This window comes from Rattus rattus, chromosome 11 (assembly GCF_011064425.1).
Source record: "Rattus rattus isolate New Zealand chromosome 11, Rrattus_CSIRO_v1, whole genome shotgun sequence".
Taxonomy (NCBI): domain Eukaryota; kingdom Metazoa; phylum Chordata; class Mammalia; order Rodentia; family Muridae; genus Rattus; species Rattus rattus.
In genome coordinates this window covers 74,817,397-74,836,525 of record NC_046164.1, presented here as the reverse complement: position 1 = coordinate 74,836,525, position 19,129 = coordinate 74,817,397, and the positions used below count along the sequence as shown (strand labels likewise).

Here is a 19,129-nt window from a genome sequence, read left to right as displayed (position 1 = left end):
CAAATACAAAACCAGACGCTGGAGAGACAGCTCAGTGGTTAAGAGCACTGGCTTCTCTTCAAGAGGGATTCCCAGCACTCACAAGACAGCTCACAACCATTTCTAACTCCAGTTCCAGGAGGAGTCCAGTTCCAGGACGTCCTCTTCTGGACTCTGAGGATACTGCACACGCATAGGGTACAGACATGCGTGCAGGCAAAACACCCATATACATAAAACAAAACAAAAAATTCAAAAGAAATAAAAAACTTACCAAGCCAGAAGAAAAATACCTTAAATAATAAGTTTCAGATTGAGTAATTAGGAATAAAAAAAAAAAAGGAACAATGTTACCAGTGACGACTGCTGCACTTGCAGTCAGGGTCTTAGTGTGATTACAGCGTTTGCCTCAGGGTCATTTTGCCTCAGTTTCCTGTGAGATGGGAGAATTTGTTCATGCTTCCCAGAGAATTTGAGAAGCCAGAGTGAGAATCATAGCGCAGGATAGTGTAGGAGGGAAGCTGCCACCACCCACAGAAGCCTCCAGACCACAAGCGCCCGGGGAGAGTGGGATCAGCCAGGCGCAGAGCCTCAGAACGGCCCACACTACCCACGGGTTCACACGAGGCCCAGATGCAAACGCCGCATGCGCATGGGAAACCCAGTGCTAGGTAAAGGGTTGTCCGGGGAACCGGAGGCGTGGCTCCGCCTCCAGAGGCGGGGTGCACGGGGATTGGCTGGATGAGGCATGCAGCGACGGGCGGGGCGGGGCGAGACGCGATTGGCCGAATTCACCAATGGGCGGGACGGGCGCGCGGAGATTGGCGGGATGCGGCGCGGCGCGGTGAGTGTGCTGCTGAGTGGGGTCAATATGGGTGTTAGGCCAGGCTGGGGGCTACCTGGGCAGCAGGATGGGGTCTTGAGGGTGCTTCGAACTGCAACGTGGGCCCGAGGTGGGCGCGTCTGCTGCGGGACGGGTCGCCCATAGCGCCCGGCTCGGGGCACCATGTGGGCCGCTGCCACCAACGTGCGTGTTTGCCTTACATAGAGTTTACATGGGCCCATTTTGCAAATTGTAGGGTCCGCTTCCTAAGCCAGAGCTGTGCGAGAAAGAAAGCCGAGCCAGCTAGGGGAACTTGAACTTTGTAATAGCTGTACCAAAAAAGTAAAACTTGAAGAATGCTGTGTTCAAAACTTACGTTACTACATCCAACCTGTTGTCATCTCAACTACGAATGAAGAATATGTTGAAGTAGTTTATACTATATACTGAAATCCGTTGTGCATCCTCCAAGCACATCTTAGTTGGACCTCTTAGTGGGAAGGCGGTGCAATACATCCTTGAAGAAAACAAACCCTTTGCCCTCCCGGAGCTTAGGATGCAGTTGAAGGAGACAAAGTGAATGCTTGAGAAGATGAATGATGCAGACAACTGAAGTAGCAAATCTAGTTAATTAGATAAGGGAAGCTGAGTTTTAAGGAAAGACTTGAAGGCAGTAAGCCTTGGGGGAATACAGGAGAGGAGCCAGCAGGAGTAGAGAGGCCTCTACTTGGAGCCTCTCCTGTCGAAGGGACACTTGGAAGGAGAAACAGGTAGGAGGGAAGGACCAGCAGGACCAGAGCTGATCTTACAGGAAGTGGTAAGAACTTGGGGTTTTATTTACCGAAAAGCAACCTCTGGAGAGTTTTGAGCAAAGCAGGAACAGCTTTATACTTTAGTTTTATCACTAATGATTCTTTAGAGACGTCTGGCAGCATTCCCAGAGGTAGCACAGTTACCAGGGAGCTGGATAGAGGGATATCAATAATTCCACTTGAGGGTATGCTGAATTTGAGACCCTGGTGATCGGGTAGAAATAGAGAGTGGAGAAGGTGATGAGCGAGGTTTGGAGCAAGCTCCAGGATTTATCTGATTAGGTTATAGGGCAGCATCTCCGGACACATGTGTGCACATTGGGTGCAGTGTGAGCACAGTGGTTGGGACACCAGGGGAGCTGCTGCTTTGGGTACAGGTAGGGACGACAGGAACGCCTTTGTGTGTCTCTGCAGTGATAACTCTTGGGCCTGGACACAGCTGCTTGGACCAAACAAGCCACGAGTTCCGCCATGTTTTCAGAGCAGGCAGCACAGAGGGCCCACACTCTGCTCTCCCCGCCATCGGCCAGCAATGCCACCTTTGCCCGGGTGCCTGTGGCCACGTACACCAACTCCTCACAGCCCTTCCGACTGGGAGAGCGCAGCTTTAACCGACAGTACGCCCATATTTATGCCACACGCCTTATCCAGATGAGACCCTTCCTGGTGAGCCGGGCGCAGCAGCACTGGGGTAAGCTTGGGTACGTTGCTCCCAACAGCCCAGCACCTAGAACTGGGACCTTATCTAACCTGGGGTACTTCCCAGTTACCATGGGAACAGCCTCCCGCTCTCTGCTGCTTCTTAAAGGCAAGGATTGAATTAACCTGTGGGGTCGAAGTGGGGTTTGGCTCAGAGGCTGGTCAGAGATAAGGGCTGAGTTCGGGCAGTGATGGCTACTGTCTCATACATAGACATGGTTTTACTATTCTCGCTACCTTCAGTGTGCATTGGTCTCTGGTGTGCCCACCCTAGCGAGAGAGCTCCTCACAGTGGAAGCCTCGGTCTTTGAGGGATGGACCATACCTAAACCGTAGAGCCACAGGCAGGGATTCGGAATCTGTTGCTTCTGTTGGCCTCTGGTGTTTCTGTGTGGTGTCAGTCCCCCTTTCCTTCTGCGGAATTGTCAGCTCCTCTGGGTGGAGCTCTGAGGAATGTTCCTGGCTCTTCTAGGGCGTGAGTGTGGCTCTGGCCCAGCTTCCACTTCACCCTCCCTCCTCAGCAGTTTGTCCTAGGATTGGGTCTGTGCCGATGAATCCCTGGAACTCTCTGGAACTCGCTTTCCTTCTTCCTGCCCAGTGTGCCTCCCCACATCTTCCCTCCTGGGCGTGTGGAACATTCACACACGTTCCGATTTTCCTCCTGGGGACTTTGAATGAACAAGGCTGCTGACTCCACGGGGAGTAGGGTGGGCCGGGGTGGAGGGGGCACAGAGTAGGAATTACAAGGTGTGTATATTTTCAGGGTGAAGGATCGGGCAGAGCAGGGGCTGGCACATGAGAATCCAGATACTTAGCCTTTAATCCTAGCACTGAGGAGGCAGAGGCAGACGGGTCCCTGTGAGTTCGAGGCCAGCCTGGTCTGTGGAATGAGTTCCAGGATAGCCAGAGTTGTGTCATAAGACCCTGTCTGGAAAAAAACAAATGAATGCAGAGTCTTAAGGACATGGTAGTTGTCCGCACAGAGCATAGAACAGGCATGTAAGTAATATACTTCACAGTTACTTCCCCTGTCCATGAAAGGAAGTGCTATAAGGGGGAAGACTTAGGACAACACACATCTATTCTGTGGTTCTGGAGGTGTAAACTCTGAGTCAGGTCAACAGGGCTGATTTCTTGTAGAACAGAGGTTCTCAGCCTTCCTAATGCTGCGACTCTTCAATACAGTCCCTCGTGTTATGCTGACCCCCAAGCATAAAATTATTCCATTGCTGCTTCACAGCTTGTAATTTTTCTATTATGAATTATAAATATCTGATATACAGGATATTTGATATGCTACCCCTGTGAAAGGATCATTTGACCCCCAAAGGGTCACGACCCACAAGTCGAGAACCGTTCTGGAAACTCTAGGGTGGGGGCCTTTTGGCTTCTGGTGGCTCCAGGAGTTCCTAAGCTTGCTCCCTATCATCACATGGCTTTGCTTCTGACCTCCCCTGCCTCTTTGGATGTTTGGTGTCAAGGTCCCACTCTACCTAGAGCCCCTTTGTGCTCTCTGGTAGACCCTGCCCCTCCTTCAGCCTCGCACTGAGGTCCAGGGATCCTTGACTTAACATGCTCTCCCTCCTGGCAAAGACCAGGGGAGCAGCACTCCTGTGAGCCCCAGTAGAAGCTGGGCAGGATCCTCCGTGGGTGTCCTCAAGGTAGGGTTTCATAGTCTGACTCTGTGCCCTCATGTCCAGGCAGCCGAGTCGAAGTGAAGAAGTTGTGTGAGCTGCAGCCCGGGGAGCAGTGCTGTGTGGTGGGCACGCTGTTCAAAGCCATGCCTCTCCAGCCCTCCATCCTGCGGGAAATCAGCGAGGAGGTGAGCCCCACACACACACACACACACACACACACACACACACACACACACACACACACACACACACACACACCGATGCACCAACCTTGCCCGATGGGTTGAGCTGGGCCTCAGAGTGTAGGGGATAAGAGAGTCAATCCAGGAAGGCAGGGATTGTAGTGCCATTTCATAACCCGGAAGCCACAGCGACCCGGGCTCTGAGACTGCCTTCCATGTGTCTCTCCCAGCACAACCTGATCCCCCAGCCGCCTCGGAGCAAATACATCCACCCAGATGACGAGCTGGTCTTAGAAGATGAATTGCAGCGATCAAACTGAAGGGCACCATTGATGTATCAAAGTTGGTCACAGGTGGGAGCCCAGGGGGTATGGGGGGTCTGAAATGAGGGTGACTCCAGGAGGCCTAGCAACAGTGTGTGTGGAGAAGCCCATAGGAGCATCTTTGGGGGTGGCCTGTGTGTTAAAGGCTGGTACACCAGAGTCTTGGGAGGTCGGTATGGGCTCACATGGTCCAGGGCTGTTTGTCTGGAGGTCAGTGTGTCTCCTCTGAGAAGCAGTGAGCTTGAGAAGTGGACGCCAGTCCTCAGAGAGGATTCCCAGAGTGGCTGGGTCAGGTGGTGGGACAGTAGGAGAGCCTCAAAGGCTACCGTGGGGCTCCGATTTCACCTTTCCCCAGGAACGGTCTTGGCCGTGTTTGGCTCTGTGAAGGATGACGGTAAGTTTCAGGTTGAGGACCACTGCTTTGCTGACCTGGCGCCACAGAATCCTGTGCCCCCACTTGACACAGACAGGTGAGGAGCCCAACTCCGGTACCCCAGGGCCTGCGGTGGGAGGACCCGCCTCAATCCTCCAGCAGCCTGCAAGACCTCACCATCCTCTGCAGATTTGTGCTACTGGTGTCCGGACTGGGCCTGGGCGGCGGTGGCGGGGAGAGCCTCCTGGGCACGCAGCTGCTGGTGGACGTGGTGACCGGACAGCTTGGGGACGAAGGAGAGCAGTGCAGTGCTGCCCACGTCTCTCGAGTCATCCTTGCAGGCAACCTCCTCAGTCATAACACCCAGAGCCGAGACTCCATCAACAAGGTATGGAGTCCAGCTGCTCAGCCGTGGCCGGGAAACACGACTGGCCAGGCCCGATGTTCCAGGGCTGTCCTCATAAGGCCCCACTCCCGACGGTTTGGGGGGCCAGGGTGGAGTTCAGGGCCTGTCGACCACTCCCTATCTGCCCTATCTACCTGCTGCTGGCCTTTGCCTTTCTCAGAGTCAAGGGCCCTGGTGGGCTCTGGGTGTCCACTGGAGTCAGCCTCACTGAGGACCTGACCACATCCTGGGCCTCTTCTCCCAGGCCAAATACCTCACCAAGAAAACCCAGGCAGCCAGTGTGGAGGCAGTCAAAATGCTGGACGAGATCCTACTGCAGCTGAGCGTAAGCAGCCCTTGGGGGTGGCAGGCCAGTGGAAATCCAGATGATGAAGCTGCTGTTGGATGGGGAAAGGGAGGTGGGGCTTGAGGCCTATGAGCTCTCCCTGCCTTGTGCCCCCAGGCCTCAGTACCTGTGGATGTGATGCCGGGAGAATTTGATCCAACCAACTATACACTCCCACAGCAGCCCCTGCACCCCTGCATGTTCCCCCTGGCCACTGCCTACGCCACACTCCAGCTGGTCACCAACCCATACCAAGCCACTATTGACGGAGTAAGGTAGAGATGGCTCCAAGACCTGGGGACAAAATAAGTCTGGGAGGTAGCAGGGCTGCAGAAGGCCCTCCTGGCATCTGTCTGTCTACCTTGCAAGGTTGGCTTGGGCACCCCCAGGAGGCCATCAGGTGGGATCCGAGACTGTGTTTGTGGGTGGGGGTGGCAGTGATAGCCCCTGTCCTGCACCCTCCAAGCCACAGCCAGGAGAGCCTTTCCCCTGCAGGTTCCTGGGGACATCTGGACAGAACGTGAGCGATATCTTCCGGTATAGCAGCATGGAGGACCATTTAGAGATCCTAGAGTGGACCCTGCGAGTCCGTCACATCAGCCCCACGGCCCCAGACACCCTAGGTATCTGCTCAGTTACACTTGTGGGACCAAGGGCCGGGATGGGTTCCCAGCACAGCCTGGTACTCAGAAAAGCTGTTTTGGCAACTGGTCTGGAACGTTCGTTCTGTCCATGGTCAAAGCCTGCACCGTACAGACTGGGAGCATACCGTCCTAGAACTGCTGGGCCGTGGGACCACAGAGCACTTTGGTCACAGTTGGGGTGCTGTTGGCATTCAGTGAGAGGGGAGGGACCCCTTAGTGGGACAGCTCAACAACAGGCCTTCCTCCAGGGTGCTATCCCTTCACAAACCGAATTCGCTCATCTTTTGAATGCCCCTCACGCTTCATTTCTCTGCAACACCCCAGCTTGGCTCTAAAGTCATCCGAGAGGTGAGTTTTACTTTTGGGGGGCTCCAGGCCTGAGTCAAGGACATTTCTCCTCACTTGGGCAAAGGTCCCTTACAGGGTCAGACAGTTCAGCGATGGCTACTGTGCTGCGGCTATGGTGCAGCTGACTGGGCTGAGATGGCTCTGAGCACACGGTCCAACTGTGGTCGTTCTCTCTGAGGACTTCCCCGTAGGGCAGGCCCTCCCCGGAACCTAAGGTGGACCCCATATGATTGTATGCAGGTCCCGAGGACCAGGCCGTGCTGTTGGTGGCCGTTCCTGACTTCAGTTCCACACAGACAGCCTGCCTGGTGAACCTGCGTGGCCTGACCTGCCAGCCTATCAGCTTTGCAGGATTTGGGGCAGAGCAAGACGACCTGGAAGACCTGGGGCTGGGTCCCTAGTGAGAGGCAGCTGGGTCAGGATATCAGTCTTGCAATGCGAGCCCTGTAAATAAAACATGAATTTTTACCGTCTGAACCTTGCGCACCTGGGTGTGTGTGTGGGATGGGACAGATAGGAAGGGCACACAGCCAGCCGGCCTCTTGTCCAGCCAGTCAGAGCAGGGGAAGGTGGTGCCGTGAGCTTGTTTTATTGGTGTGACGTTGGCTTCCTTGCCTCCCCAAAGGCTGGCAGGTAGAACCGGGGGCTTCTGCAGAGACCCTGCTTTTGGAGTCCTGGTGGTAACAGGGCCCACCCAGGAGCATCTGCTGGCTATGCGTCTGCCAGCACAGGCTCGGGAAATGCTGCTTTAGTTTGAATTGGGCTAGGGCTTTGGGACCCCAGTCTCAGAAGTCCCCAAAGTTGACTGTGTAGGTCTCCACTGTTGTGACGGGAAACGTGAGGTCTGTGTCCATCTCCTCCTCCTCCTCCTCCTCCTCCTCCTCCAGTTCCTCCACCTCCAGGTCAGGCCCATACTCTGTCTCAAACTCTGTCACTACCTCTGTATAGGTCTCAGTCTCTGACTCCTCCCAGCCCGCAGCGGTCGTGGGTAGAATTTCCCAGAGCCTCGAGGTACTGCCTGGCGTAGGGGAAGGAGGCTGCGTAAGGGCAGGAGTGGGGCTCGTGGCAGGGGCTGTGGTAGAATTGAGACGCCGCAGCCTCATCTGTTCCCTCATCCTGAGCCGGTACCGTAGCCGGCGCTGCTGCAGGCGCCGCTGCTGGGGGGTCATTGGTCGTGAGGGGTCAACTCGGAGAATGGGACGGTTCCCGTTCATAGCCAAGATCTCCCGAATGCGCTTCCAGTTGGAGCGTGCCAGGATGAAGTTGCACTGGGTGGCCCCGATATCGTAGTCCACGTTGCAGGTCTTGGCACTTGAGGTGTAGCCCTCTGCGTGAGCTGTCACACGGTACTCACCCGGGTTCAGAATGCGCCAGTAGTCACCTCCACTCGCTGTATAGGGGAAGATGGGCCCGACTGTCCCAGGGTCTCCCAGCCCTGCTCTCTCAAATTCCCCCAGGCCCAGTCCTCAGATATCTCGCCCCGTCCCACCCTCCCAAGTCCTGGACAGGCCCAAGATCTTAGGCAGGGTCCAGAAGGTCAGAGACTTGCTACACAGACCAGGCTTGCCTTGATATGTGGGGAGAGTCGCTACTGCTTTGAGGGGACGAGGTGAGTCCCTCACCTGGGAAGGCAAATAAAGCTGTGCATTCAAGAACCAGGTGAGATGACACAAGCTCTAATCTCAGTACTCGAGGGCTATGAAGTTAAAGCTAGCCTGGGCTATCCAGCAAGTTCCGAGCCAGCCAGAGCTGCATGGTAAGACCCCCTTTAAAAACAAGTGCATGGGGAGTACCTGTCTTTACTCCGTGGTTGATGCCACTCACAGAGATGGTAGCATTGGCAATGGGGATCCCTTGCTCATCCGTCACCACACCCTTGATGCCACGGTGCACCTTCAGAGGGGAGACGTGGTGGGAGCCCACATAGACTCCACGTCTACACCCCTCCCAAGCCTCACCCCGCCTTCTGTGCAAGCCCAGATTATCCCACCTGCTCCATGAAGGTTAGCAAGGCTTCTTTGTTGTTCTCCCACTCTCGGGGCAGCTCGCTCTCGTGGGGGAACTTGTCGCAGCCCAGGTATATAGAGAGCTCCAGGCAGTTGGTATGCAGGTAGCTGAAGTCATTGAAAGCTGGACAGACAAACAGGTCTGTGGTCATCCTCTCCCCAGCCCTTCCGGGTGCCTTCCCCAAGCTCTTCCCAGGCTGACTTACTCCCAGACCGAGGATTCCACTTGGCCCCGTTGACGATACCCATGCCACTGGTGTAGTCCTGGGCCTGGCACCCTCCCCGGTAGGGCTCAGTCATGGTGAGATGGGCAGAGGCAAAGGAGATAGCCAGCCAGGAAAATGGCGTGATCTGAGTCTCCTGGGCCTCAGACACCCCATCCTCATCTTTCCACGGCAGCTGCCAGTGCCGGGCCAACAGCTGCTCCTGGCTAGGTGTCCGGGCCATGTCATAGGGGTAAGACACAAGTCGCTCGCCACCATTCAGATTTGCACCCAGCACAAAGGGGTTCTTCTCCATCCAGGAAATGATGGCCCGGACTTCTGTGGATACCTAGGGATAGGTCATAGAAGAATCCAAGCCCCCTTCCAGCTGTGAGCACCACACCACTCCCACATCCTATCTGCGGCCCTCCGAGTCCTCCTCCTTCCCTCCAGAGTCTCTGTGCCAGCACCTCAGCTTCCTGTCAGCAACCCCCTCTCCAATGTGCCCCGCCCCAGGCCTGCCACCACCCAGCAAGCCAGGATGCGCCTCTCACCGTGGCATCTGGGGACAGGTAACGTTCAGGGATTGGCAAGTTATTGTTCGGGACCCTGTAAGGGACCCATTTCTTCTCCTCAGCTGCCCAGAGCACAGAGTTGAGATCTGGGAAATCCTCGAAGATGTCAAAGCCCTCCTCGGTCCACAGCCCCAGTGCCCAGTTCCCAAACTCTGAGCCCTGCAAGAAAAGCCATAGGATGGTAAGTCAGGGAGCCCAGGCCTCCGATCTCTACCCACCCCTCACCAGCCCCACAACGCACCATCTGCGCTGCCACCTCGTAGCCGTCAGGGTTCAGCGAAGGCACCAGGTGGATGCGCGTGTCCTGCACCAGGTTACGCACTCTGGGGTTCCCATCCCGGTACTCGTGACACAGGTACTGCATGAGCAGTAACAGCAGCTCTCGGCCCAGCACCTCATTGCCGTGCATGCCGGCTGTGTAGCGGAACTCAGGCTCCCCTGCAGAGGCAGGAGCCACAGCAAGCCCTTAGCCTGGCAAGGCCCCGATGTACCCAAAAGGTTTGGGGGCAACTGAGGCTTATGGTGCTCAGCAAAGCAAGCCTGGGTCCCTGGGGTCTCCAGGTCAGATGGTGGGGGGACGTCTCCACTGTGCGGGCCCAGCAGGAGTGCAGCAGTGCAGGGCCCTGGTGCTCTGGGCACTGGCTCTCACCCAACTCATGCTCCCCGGGGTTGTCTGAGATCTCCATCGCATAGATCTTGAGCCCTCGTGAACTCTTGCCCAAGCTGTACGTGCGGGTAATGGTAGGACACTCCTCATTCACAACCTTCATCAGCTGGCAGAGAGGAGAGATGACGTCACCTGCTCCCCTCATGGGTTCTATGGGAAAAGGCAGGGAACGCCAGCCCCTCTCAGATGCCCCCAGGTGCTAGTTTCCTCCCTAAAGCAAGATTCCTCGAGGGGAGACTATGCCTTTGGAAAAAGTAAGGACAGGGCTAAGTAAGTTTAAGCTCTCCTGTACCCTGGCAGGGCCCATCCCTGCCTGTGACTCCAGTCCCTAACCTGGCGCATGTCCTTGTAGCTGTGGTGCCGGAAGTCCAGGCTGTCAGTGGTCACCACCTCGTTCTGTGCGTAGTAGCTGTAGACAGCTGCAGAAGAGCAGACATACGGGGCCTGGATCAGATCCCTTGGTCCTTGGTCCAGATCACATGCAGCTCCCCAAAAGTCACAGGCAGCCCCCTTCACTCACGGGTCACAGGGCAGCCTAGCACCTCCAGGCGCATGCACAGGCTACCGTTCCAGGTGAGTGGATAGATGCGGATGAAACGGGCCACAACTGGCTCGGGGAGTTCACTCAGCACAGGCGTGTCCTTATCCACATTCCCATGGAAGGTCTAGAGAGAAGCAGGCCTCTGGGTCCCACCCTACCACTCCCAACCGTCCTCCCAGGTCCACACACGCGAGCCGAGCATCTCTGTGGCACCCACCATTTCCTCATAGCCATTGGTGTACATCACCCAGGTCTGGCTGTCATTGCTGAAGCCCACGAAGAAGGTAGTCACAAAGTCGTCACTGTGGAGCAGACACAAGACGAAGCTGCTCTCACCCAAGGCTCTAAAGAACCTGAGACCGACTTCTGGGTTAACAGGGCTGTGAGCAGGACCTAGATCTCTGGAGCCAGATCCTGTGGCTGTTTGGCCATGGGCAGTTACTGCTGCCAAGCTTATCTACTTGTCTGAACATGTGGACTGAGTAGCCATGACTGAGGGGCGGGTGTTTTGGGCCCTCAGGGATGTTTCTGGGATTCCCAGTTCAGGTCAAGGGCTGTCTGGAACGTTCCACACGGTGCTAGAGCCCCTGCCCGCCGCCCAGGAGCCCATCTACGTACTGGATGCTGGAGTCCCGACCCTGGGTAATCACGCCTGTGAACCGAGTCGTCCTCCGGGTGTCCACCTCAATCCACTGGGTCTGAGATTCGTCCTCTGCACACCATGCCCCGTCATAGTAGTCATCTTCATTGGCACCAGCCTGTTAGAGAGGAGGCTGAGCACGGGCAGATGACCCCTTGCCCACTGCCCGGGGGGACATTCCTCTCACCCACCTGCATGTTGAGCCGGCCCCGCTGGGCTCCGAGGCCATGGCGCAGCATGGAGGAGGCGCGGATCTGGTTGTCCTCAATGCGGTGTGACTCCATCCCGATAGGCGGGCACTCTGCAGATGCGCACCTTGGGCTGGCGCTAGCTCACGGACTCGGTCTCCCTCCACTAATCCGGAGCCAACGAGCCTACAGCCTGTACCCCTTACATGCCGGTGCCAGTCGACTCAGATCAGGCCAGGAGCCAAACTGCCCCAAACCTGTTTCCCCTGCGTTAGCTGTCATCTAAAGAACAAGCTGATGTGCCCAAGACGTACAATAAAACCCAGGTCCCCGGGGGCTTCACCCAGATGAGACCATTTGCACACTGGCTTCAAAGTGAAACCTAGAAAGGCAGCTGGAAACCTCCTTCCCTCCTTCCTCGAGGCCCTGACCCCATCCTATCACCCAGCCGCTGGATACCAAGAAGCTCTGTTCTCCCCCGACCCCAAGTCCCTAATAGCCCTCCCCAGCCCATGCAAGAAGGTCAGCCGCAGGCCCCGGCATGCATGAAGCTGAGTAAGGCTGTCTTCAGCTCATACAGCTCTCCAATGTATGCTGCAAGCGTCTATGGTCAGATGAGCTTCTGGGGGTCAAAGCTGCACCAGGAAATCTGGTCCTATGTATGGTCCCGAGTGGGTTCTTGCCCTCCGCACAGCCCTACTCACTGATTTTCTCCACTGGAGCCCACTCCTCCTCCAGCTCCTCGCCCTTCCGGGGCCCTGCTAACAACAAAGGGAGGGGCTGAAACCAAGGGCCTACTGTATCAAAACCCAAACGCTGCCCCATGGAAACTGGCCAGGCACCTTTGTGGTCCTTGTTTTTCTCCGCCGCCCACTTGTCTTCTGTGTCCTCCTTGGGGCTACTGCCCTCCTTTTTGGGCTTCTCTGGGGCATGTAAGATAAAAAAAAGAGGCCAGTCAGGTTGGCCCCAGGCCTGGAGTAGGGGAGCCAGGCTGAACTGGGAATACATGGGGGGGAGTGACAGGCTGAACCGGGGCCTATGGAAGGATCAGGTTGAGACAGGGGTACATGAGGGTCAGGCTGACCTGAGAGCATGTGAGGAGGGGTCAGGCTGAGCCTGGAGCATGCAGATAAGGATCAGGCTGAGCAGGGGACAGAGGGATTCAAGTTGAGCTGGGGGCACATCTGGTAGGCACATCTGGCCTCGGGAGTTGGCCTGCTATGCTATCTGCCTGTCTGACTCACTCAACTCCTCCTTTTCTTCATCCACCTCTTGTCCAACATCGGGCTTCTGTGGTGGGGGGTGGGGGAAGTAGTAGTCCACTGTAGGAGAGAAAGCCTGGGTTAGCTGGCCCTAATCCTACGCTGGCCTGGGCTCCTGACCTCACGGGAGGCAAGTTGCGACAATAGAGAGAGGTGAGGAGGGAGGGGACAGGTGAGACTGAGTTCACAAGCCTAATACAAGCTCTGCCTATGAGAAGGAAGAATCAAAGACAGACAGAGAGTGGCGTCAGGGCAAGACACGTGCCTCGGGAGCAGCTATACCGTTTGTGGCCAGGAGGGGTCAGGCTTTGAGATCTGGGCTGAGGCCACAGGTCTGAAGCCCTACAGTAGCGGCAAGTCAGTGCTAAGTAAGAACTTGTACACGTCTAGAGCTCAGAAAGGAGGAGATTTGAAGGATCCACTGGGATCTGGGGAAGGAGTGTGCTGAGGTCAACAGCCAAGCCCCTTGGGTTTAAGGTCATTTTCTTGTGCTTCAGTTGTGTCAGGCTATCCCCAGCCGGTGCCACATTACCCTGGTTATTGTTGAGTGTGTTTTTAGCCATCTGGGGTTTGCGATCATTATAGGTTTAGACGCTGATTTCTGAGTTTATCGTTGTTGGATGGGAGCTTTTTTGGATGTTTCCCCCTTGGTTTCTGTTTCTTCTCTGTCTAGTGGCCTGAGTGGCCCGGGGTTTTAGTCAGATTTTAGTTAGATCAGGTCCAGTAGGGTTTTGTGGACTGCATGACCTCTGGGGTCCTAGTAACAGCTTAGCCTGGGGTCCCTGGTGTTGGTGGGCCTCTGGAAAAGCAGGCCCACTGGTGAGCCAACCCCACTGGAGAAGGCAGATGCAGGGACCTGGCAAGAAGCCTGCTAGAGCCCAGGATATGGAAGGCTGAGCCCACATAGGGAAATAGGGCTGAGAGACCTAGAGATACCCCTGGGTGGGAGCCAGGAATGCAGGCAGGGAAGGCTCAGTGCCCTGCCTACAATCTACCCCACACGTCTATCTGCCTGCGTCTAAGGACTCACGAAATGCTCCATACTCACAGTCATCGTAGTTGGGGATCAAGTAGCCATCCCCATAGTCAGGGGGCAACAGGGGCTTCAGAGGCGGATCTGTGGGGGTAGGGCGGAAGTGAGCCAGGGCCTCTCTCCTGACCCCGACCCCCATCTACTGCCTCCCATCCTACCAACTTCCTTCCTTTCCTCCGGCTTTTCCGTCTTCTCCTCAGGGGGCTCGGGCCAGATCCTCTTCCTGCTGGGTGTGGGTCTGGGCTGCTTCTGCCGCCTGATGTACTCAACTAAGAGAGAGGCAGGTTCTGAGCAGCCCTGCTGGGTGGGCCTCAGGTTGAACCCTCACTGCCCAGGCCAGCGTCTAGTCCCCGCCCAGGGGGAGGCCCTACTCACAGTCTTCATAATCTTCCCGCTCTATCTGGTCATTGTAGTCCAGTGTAGGCATCTCGGTCTCCTCCTCTGGCTCTGAGGGGAAGATAACAATGGCCTAGTGACAACCCTACCAAGGCCCAGTCCAGGAAGCCTCTCAGTGGAGTAGGGCTGAATGGCCGGTCGCCCTGAAATCAAGAGGATGACAGCTACTCACCGGGCCGGTGCTGCCTGGCTTCCACTTGGGTCTCTTTTCCTTGGCCCTGCCAGGTATTCGGGGAGGTTCTTCCTACGACACAGAAGTCCGAAGATTGGATGAACAGGGGTGCCTACCCGGACCACCTTGACAGCTTAGGACCACAACGCATCAGAGCTTCTGTGGATGCTATAATACCCTCCCAGGACCACAGCTCACTTCCACCTTACCTCCACAGATCCACCTCTGAAGCCCCCTGTTGCTCCCCGACTGTAGGCACAGCTACTTGATCCCCCAACTATGATGACAGTGAGTATCGAGTACCCCAAAGTCCGTGGGATGTAGTATAGCCCTGGGGTACCCTGAGGCTAGAGAGCTATGCCGCTGTTTGTGTCAGTGCTCACCATGAAGCTGGTGCCACCAGAGGCAAGCAGGAGGGACCAGGGGACAGAGCTCTCACCTATAAGCTCCCATGCTTCTTCCTCCCTGCCCAAGAGCAGCATTAACAGAACTCACTGAGAAAGCCACCAAGTTAATGACAAGTTCCCTTGCCTTAAAGTCCCAGGAATCTCTCCTCATTTCTCTGTCCTCAAAGAGGTCAGAGCCCCAGGCATCCTGCTACAAACCTCTCTCCTCTGGTAGCTCCCTGGCGCCGGGGTTGGAGGGTGAGGTGAGTGAACGCTCCAGCGTTTCTAAGGGGGCTACAGTTGAGAATCTCTTTCCCGCCGAGGGCCTCTTAGTGGCCTTGGGTGGCTTCTCCTTAGGCTTCTTGGTGGCCTTGGGTGGCTTCTCCTTAGGCTTCTTGGTGGCCTTGGGTGGCTTCTCCTTAGGCTTCTTGGTGGCCTTGGGTGGCTTCTCCTTTGGTTTCTTGGTGGGCCTGGCGGAACCTTCCAGGTGTTTTGCAGCCTTGGGGCCTTTGTCCTTCTTTCCTTTCTTCTCTTTGTCTTTGTTCTTTTCTGGAGGGGCTGTCAAGGATGAAGATGCAGGGGCGGATGATCAGAGCTCAGTCTGTGTGCCCTCCTGGTCCCCCTAGATGCCCAGAGCCTGGGTGTGAGGGCACCTGCCAGTCCCTGGTCTGGTATAGATCAGGAAAGTGAGGTTAGCCCCTTGCTCAAGTGGTAGGATGAGACCCCTGTCCAGGCCTCCCGTCTGCACATCCAGAGTGATCACTAGCAACTCTTGTCTGCGCTGAAGTTCTGAGTTCAGGGCACGGTACCTATGAGACATCTCCATCTGCCAAAACCTCCATGGGGTTCCTCATAATCCACTTTTTCACATGTCTGCCTAATCCTGGAGTACGGTTCTGTGCCAGGCATAAAAGATACAGGGGAGAACCTCAAGAGCAAGGCTACCCAAGAAAACAGCCAGGCAAATTAAAAAGCATTGCTTGGGGTTGGGGATTTAGCTCAGTGGTAGAGCGCTTGCCCTGGGTTTGGTCCCCAGCTCCGGGGGGGAAAAGAAAAAAAAAAGAAGCATTGCTTGGCCTTCTAAGAGTTTCCTTTCATGGAGAAGAAAAGCTTCAAGGAGACACTCAGGTCAGGCTGGGGGTGTAGTTCTGTACTAAAGCAGTCAGGTAAGGCCCTGGGTTTGGTTCCCTAGCACTGCCCTAAGGGAGGAAAGCAGGCAGACAGGCGGGCACTCAGTCAGTCTTTAAGTCCAAAACGGTTCCGGTTGAAACCCAGAACCAACAGGAGGCCCTGGGTACCATATCCAGGACAGAGGGACAGGCAGATAGGTAGTTCCTGGTGCTGGCTCATCTCAGAGAGGTCTAGTAGCAGGGACCACCCTCCTAGCACCCCAGGAGCTACAACGCAGCAGAGAATTTAATGGTGAGTGAGAAACACAGCCAGTTGGCTGAAACACAGGGAACATTGCAAAACATGCAGCAGAAGTAGGGTCACTTGGCAATGTCCAGAGAGTCTTGGTTGCTGGAGGCAAAAACGTGCAGGGAGGTGAGGGGTAGGGGAGAGCAGGACAGATCTACAGCAGTGGGGGCCGGAGGAGGAGTGGCTGACCTCAGGAATGATGAATGGTGCCTTACAGTCTCCTGGGAGAGAGATCACAAGATCCTTTGCCACTCTCCAGACGGCCATGAAAAACAGCTAAGATTTACTGACAACGGATTACATAAGAGGCTCAGGGTTACGTGCCTCCAGGATCCAATCACCCCGCCTAGTTCTGACCATCTCAGACCGCCCACTTTCACCTGGAAGCCTTCCTCACCCTCCTGCCCTGCCTCTGTGTTCCTGTGAGAGAAAAGGAGACAGGCAGATGCCTGGGCTTGAAGCTTACCACTAACGGACTGGGGCCAGTTCGAACGACAGGGAGATGAATCACAATTCCCCTCCTGCCCAAACCTACATTCCCTTGAGACCTAGGGATGAACAACTTGGGCGACTTCTATCCTCAGAAGCTCAAAAGCCCAGCACCACCCTATGTACACATATCTTCAGGTCTCCAAACTCCAAGACAGGACCGCCTGGCACACATGCTTTGTATTCACTGGAGAGACATTCCTCACTGGGCAGCAAGGGAAGTGGCTAGACCCTCCAGAGCCTCTGTATGCTCACCTGAGGCTACGGTCACCCATGCTACCAGGTTCTCACCTTCTGCATCTGCCCGCGGCTTGCCCCCTGCCTTGGATTTGCGGGCACGCTGGGTGGGTTCGGGAAGTGGCTGGGCTTCCACGTCGTCCTCCCGGGGCGGGGACTGGGTCTCAAACTCCGAAAGGAAGCCTTCGAGGAACTCCTGGATCTCGTCGTCCGTCAGCACCGTCTGTGGGCTCCCCTCCGGGCACAGCGCCAGGAGTGCCAAGAGGCCGCAGAGCAGGGATGCGGTGCGTACCGCAGCCATGGCTCTGGGCACGCGTGGGAGTCGGGTGGGCTTGAGCAGGGACTTGGGTGGCAGGGGCGGCGCCCCGCGTGGGGGCGGGAAAGGGCGTGAGGAACCCTGGGGAGCAACGTGGACGTCGGGGGTATCCAGAAAGGGGTGGGGGAGAGAGATTCAAGGGGATTCCAAGAGAGGTTCTGGCGAGCCCAGCTCCGGCGGCAAATGGGCGCTCCTACCCCGCGTGGCTAGCTCTCACGCGGACCGCCCTCTGGAGCGCTTGCGACGGCCTGGCCGGGGCGGGGGCTTCGGGTTTCCGGAGGGGGAGGAGGAGGAGCCGGCTTTGGACCCGGGGCTGCGGGGGAGGGAGGCGGAGCAGCACGGAGCCCCGACTAATAGCAACGTCAGCGCCCAGCTTAGAGGGTCTGGGTGCAGGGCGCCTAGGGGGAAGGAAGGCCTGGGAGAAGAGAATGCAGTTCTGGGGAAGGAAGTGTGCGGGAGTCTAAGGAGACCTATGTTCTGCCCGTTGTGCCCTCTGCTTCGAGCCCCAAGCTTGCTAGGACAGGGACGGAGTAGGGCCCTGAGAGTACTGGCGATCACCTCCCTCCCACTCTCTGCAGGTTAGTTCTTCAAAATGTCATCCGCTGTGTGCTGTCTTCGTTCCGTTATCACCAACATCCCGGGTCTTTGGAGCCAATTTTTCTGAGGGAGGCTGTGAGAAACTCTTCCCAGCATCCCAGCTGCTGCTGTGGAGATAGGGGTGCCGCTTCAGAGATCAGGTCTCGGGGCCCAGTGTGGAGTAACAGCTATTTCCCTCCTTCCTCTAGCCGGAATCAGTTAAAACAACAACAAACTGTTTACAATAGCTTCAGCTACCACATAGGTCCGGGACAGTGGCGGGCAGCTTTCAGCCAAGGCAAAGAGGCACTCTGATAGTGCGAAATGCGGACCCCAGGATGATTGACATGGGAGAGAATACATCTCAGCTGGAAGAGAAAAGAGAAAAAACAGGTCAAGAAACACCAACAGGACCCCACTCCCTCAATCTCTCACCCCCGGCCCTTCTGGGCCTGCAATGAGCAGGTAGAAAAATAGGAAGATTTTCTGGGGCTGGGCTCTGTACCCCACTGCTCTCTGGCAGTGGGTGAGCACCCTCCCATCAGTCCCCTTTCTGGCTCTCCTTGAGGAAGCAGGGATACAAGAGTTGTTCCCTGGGGATCTATCACATCTCTGCCCTCCTAGGCATCAGATTCAGCAGGGGACCTCCGTGTCCATGACTTACTGTATGCATATTAAAGGGGACCACATTGCACTGTGCCTTGCACACACAGTCAGCCCTAGCATCCATCCCACAGGCTGTGGTCCTCATCCACTTTGCTCTCCCTCCCCCCCAGCCCAGGACAATCCTCTCACAGCCGGACCTCTCCATAAGAGACTTCAGCCTGGTTGTAGACCGAGAGTGAAGCAAGCCTCACACCCACTGTCATCCTCTGAATCATTATGCTGAAAATCAGTTCTGGGAATTGGCTTCCGTGCCTGGAGTTTGGTCCAGGGTGTCATGCTGGGGAGGCCACAGGGTGCATGAGGGGACATGGATGTCACTTCCCTAGGACTGGGTCAGGCTTGGACTGAATTTGGGCTGGCTTTTCTCTGCCAGGAAAAACAGAAGCCATTTCAAAAATGAAAAAAAACAAAACAAAACAAAACAAAAAACAAAACAACAACAACAAAAAAAGCAACCCCAAAAAATCCCTAAGGTCTAGAGAGCCTTTTCCTGGGCCTCAGTGAGTCACTGACAGGAATGTGAGCAGAGGAGATTTGAGGAACTAGGAGGACTGAGGGATTGAGGCCTCCACACTGCAAGTCCGGGAAGGTGGATGGGAACATGTACAAGGCTGGTGATCCTCCCTGAGGGAGCCCATCTGCAGGAAGCCCTTTGGACCTGGGCCCACAGCTCTGGGGTAAGAGGATAACCAGAAGTCAGAGCCTTTGAGAAGAGCCCTCCACTCTGCGGAAGAGCACAACATTTAAGTCAAATGTCCAGAGGGCACTGCCAAGGCCAGCTGAGGACCTGGGAGGCTGGTGGCTTC

At 56.0% G+C, this 19,129-nt stretch overlaps 2 protein-coding genes across 2 annotated transcripts; one reads left to right on the top strand and one right to left on the bottom strand.

Annotated features, from left to right (window-relative positions):
• The first annotated feature begins 2,033 nt into the window (after nt 1–2,033).
• Nucleotides 2,034–7,028, top strand: Pold2 (DNA polymerase delta 2, accessory subunit). The gene is given in 11 exon segments (XM_032915914.1): nt 2,034–2,305; nt 4,014–4,135; nt 4,363–4,441; nt 4,444–4,485; nt 4,811–4,925; nt 5,018–5,216; nt 5,479–5,559; nt 5,677–5,834; nt 6,055–6,478; nt 6,513–6,547; nt 6,790–7,028. Coding segments are annotated over 11 exon segments (1,638 nt in total). The 5' UTR covers nt 2,034–2,085; the 3' UTR covers nt 6,953–7,028.
• Nucleotides 7,029–7,121: 93 nt separating this feature from the next.
• Aebp1 (AE binding protein 1) lies at nt 7,122–17,305 on the bottom strand. Its single transcript, XM_032916562.1, has 21 exons — nt 16,820–17,305; nt 14,840–15,178; nt 14,235–14,306; nt 14,042–14,113; nt 13,825–13,935; nt 13,682–13,750; nt 12,616–12,693; nt 12,214–12,294; nt 12,076–12,132; nt 11,375–11,484; nt 11,162–11,301; nt 10,761–10,845; nt 10,523–10,667; nt 10,336–10,421; nt 9,985–10,108; nt 9,577–9,773; nt 9,315–9,494; nt 8,764–9,109; nt 8,542–8,681; nt 8,345–8,444; nt 7,122–7,941 (listed from the first exon to the last, which is right to left on the bottom strand). Exons 1-21 carry the CDS (start codon nt 17,064–17,066, stop codon nt 7,337–7,339), a joined length of 3,384 nt encoding a protein of 1,127 aa, XP_032772453.1. The 5' UTR covers nt 17,067–17,305; the 3' UTR covers nt 7,122–7,336.
• Nucleotides 17,306–19,129: the final 1,824 nt, after the last annotated feature.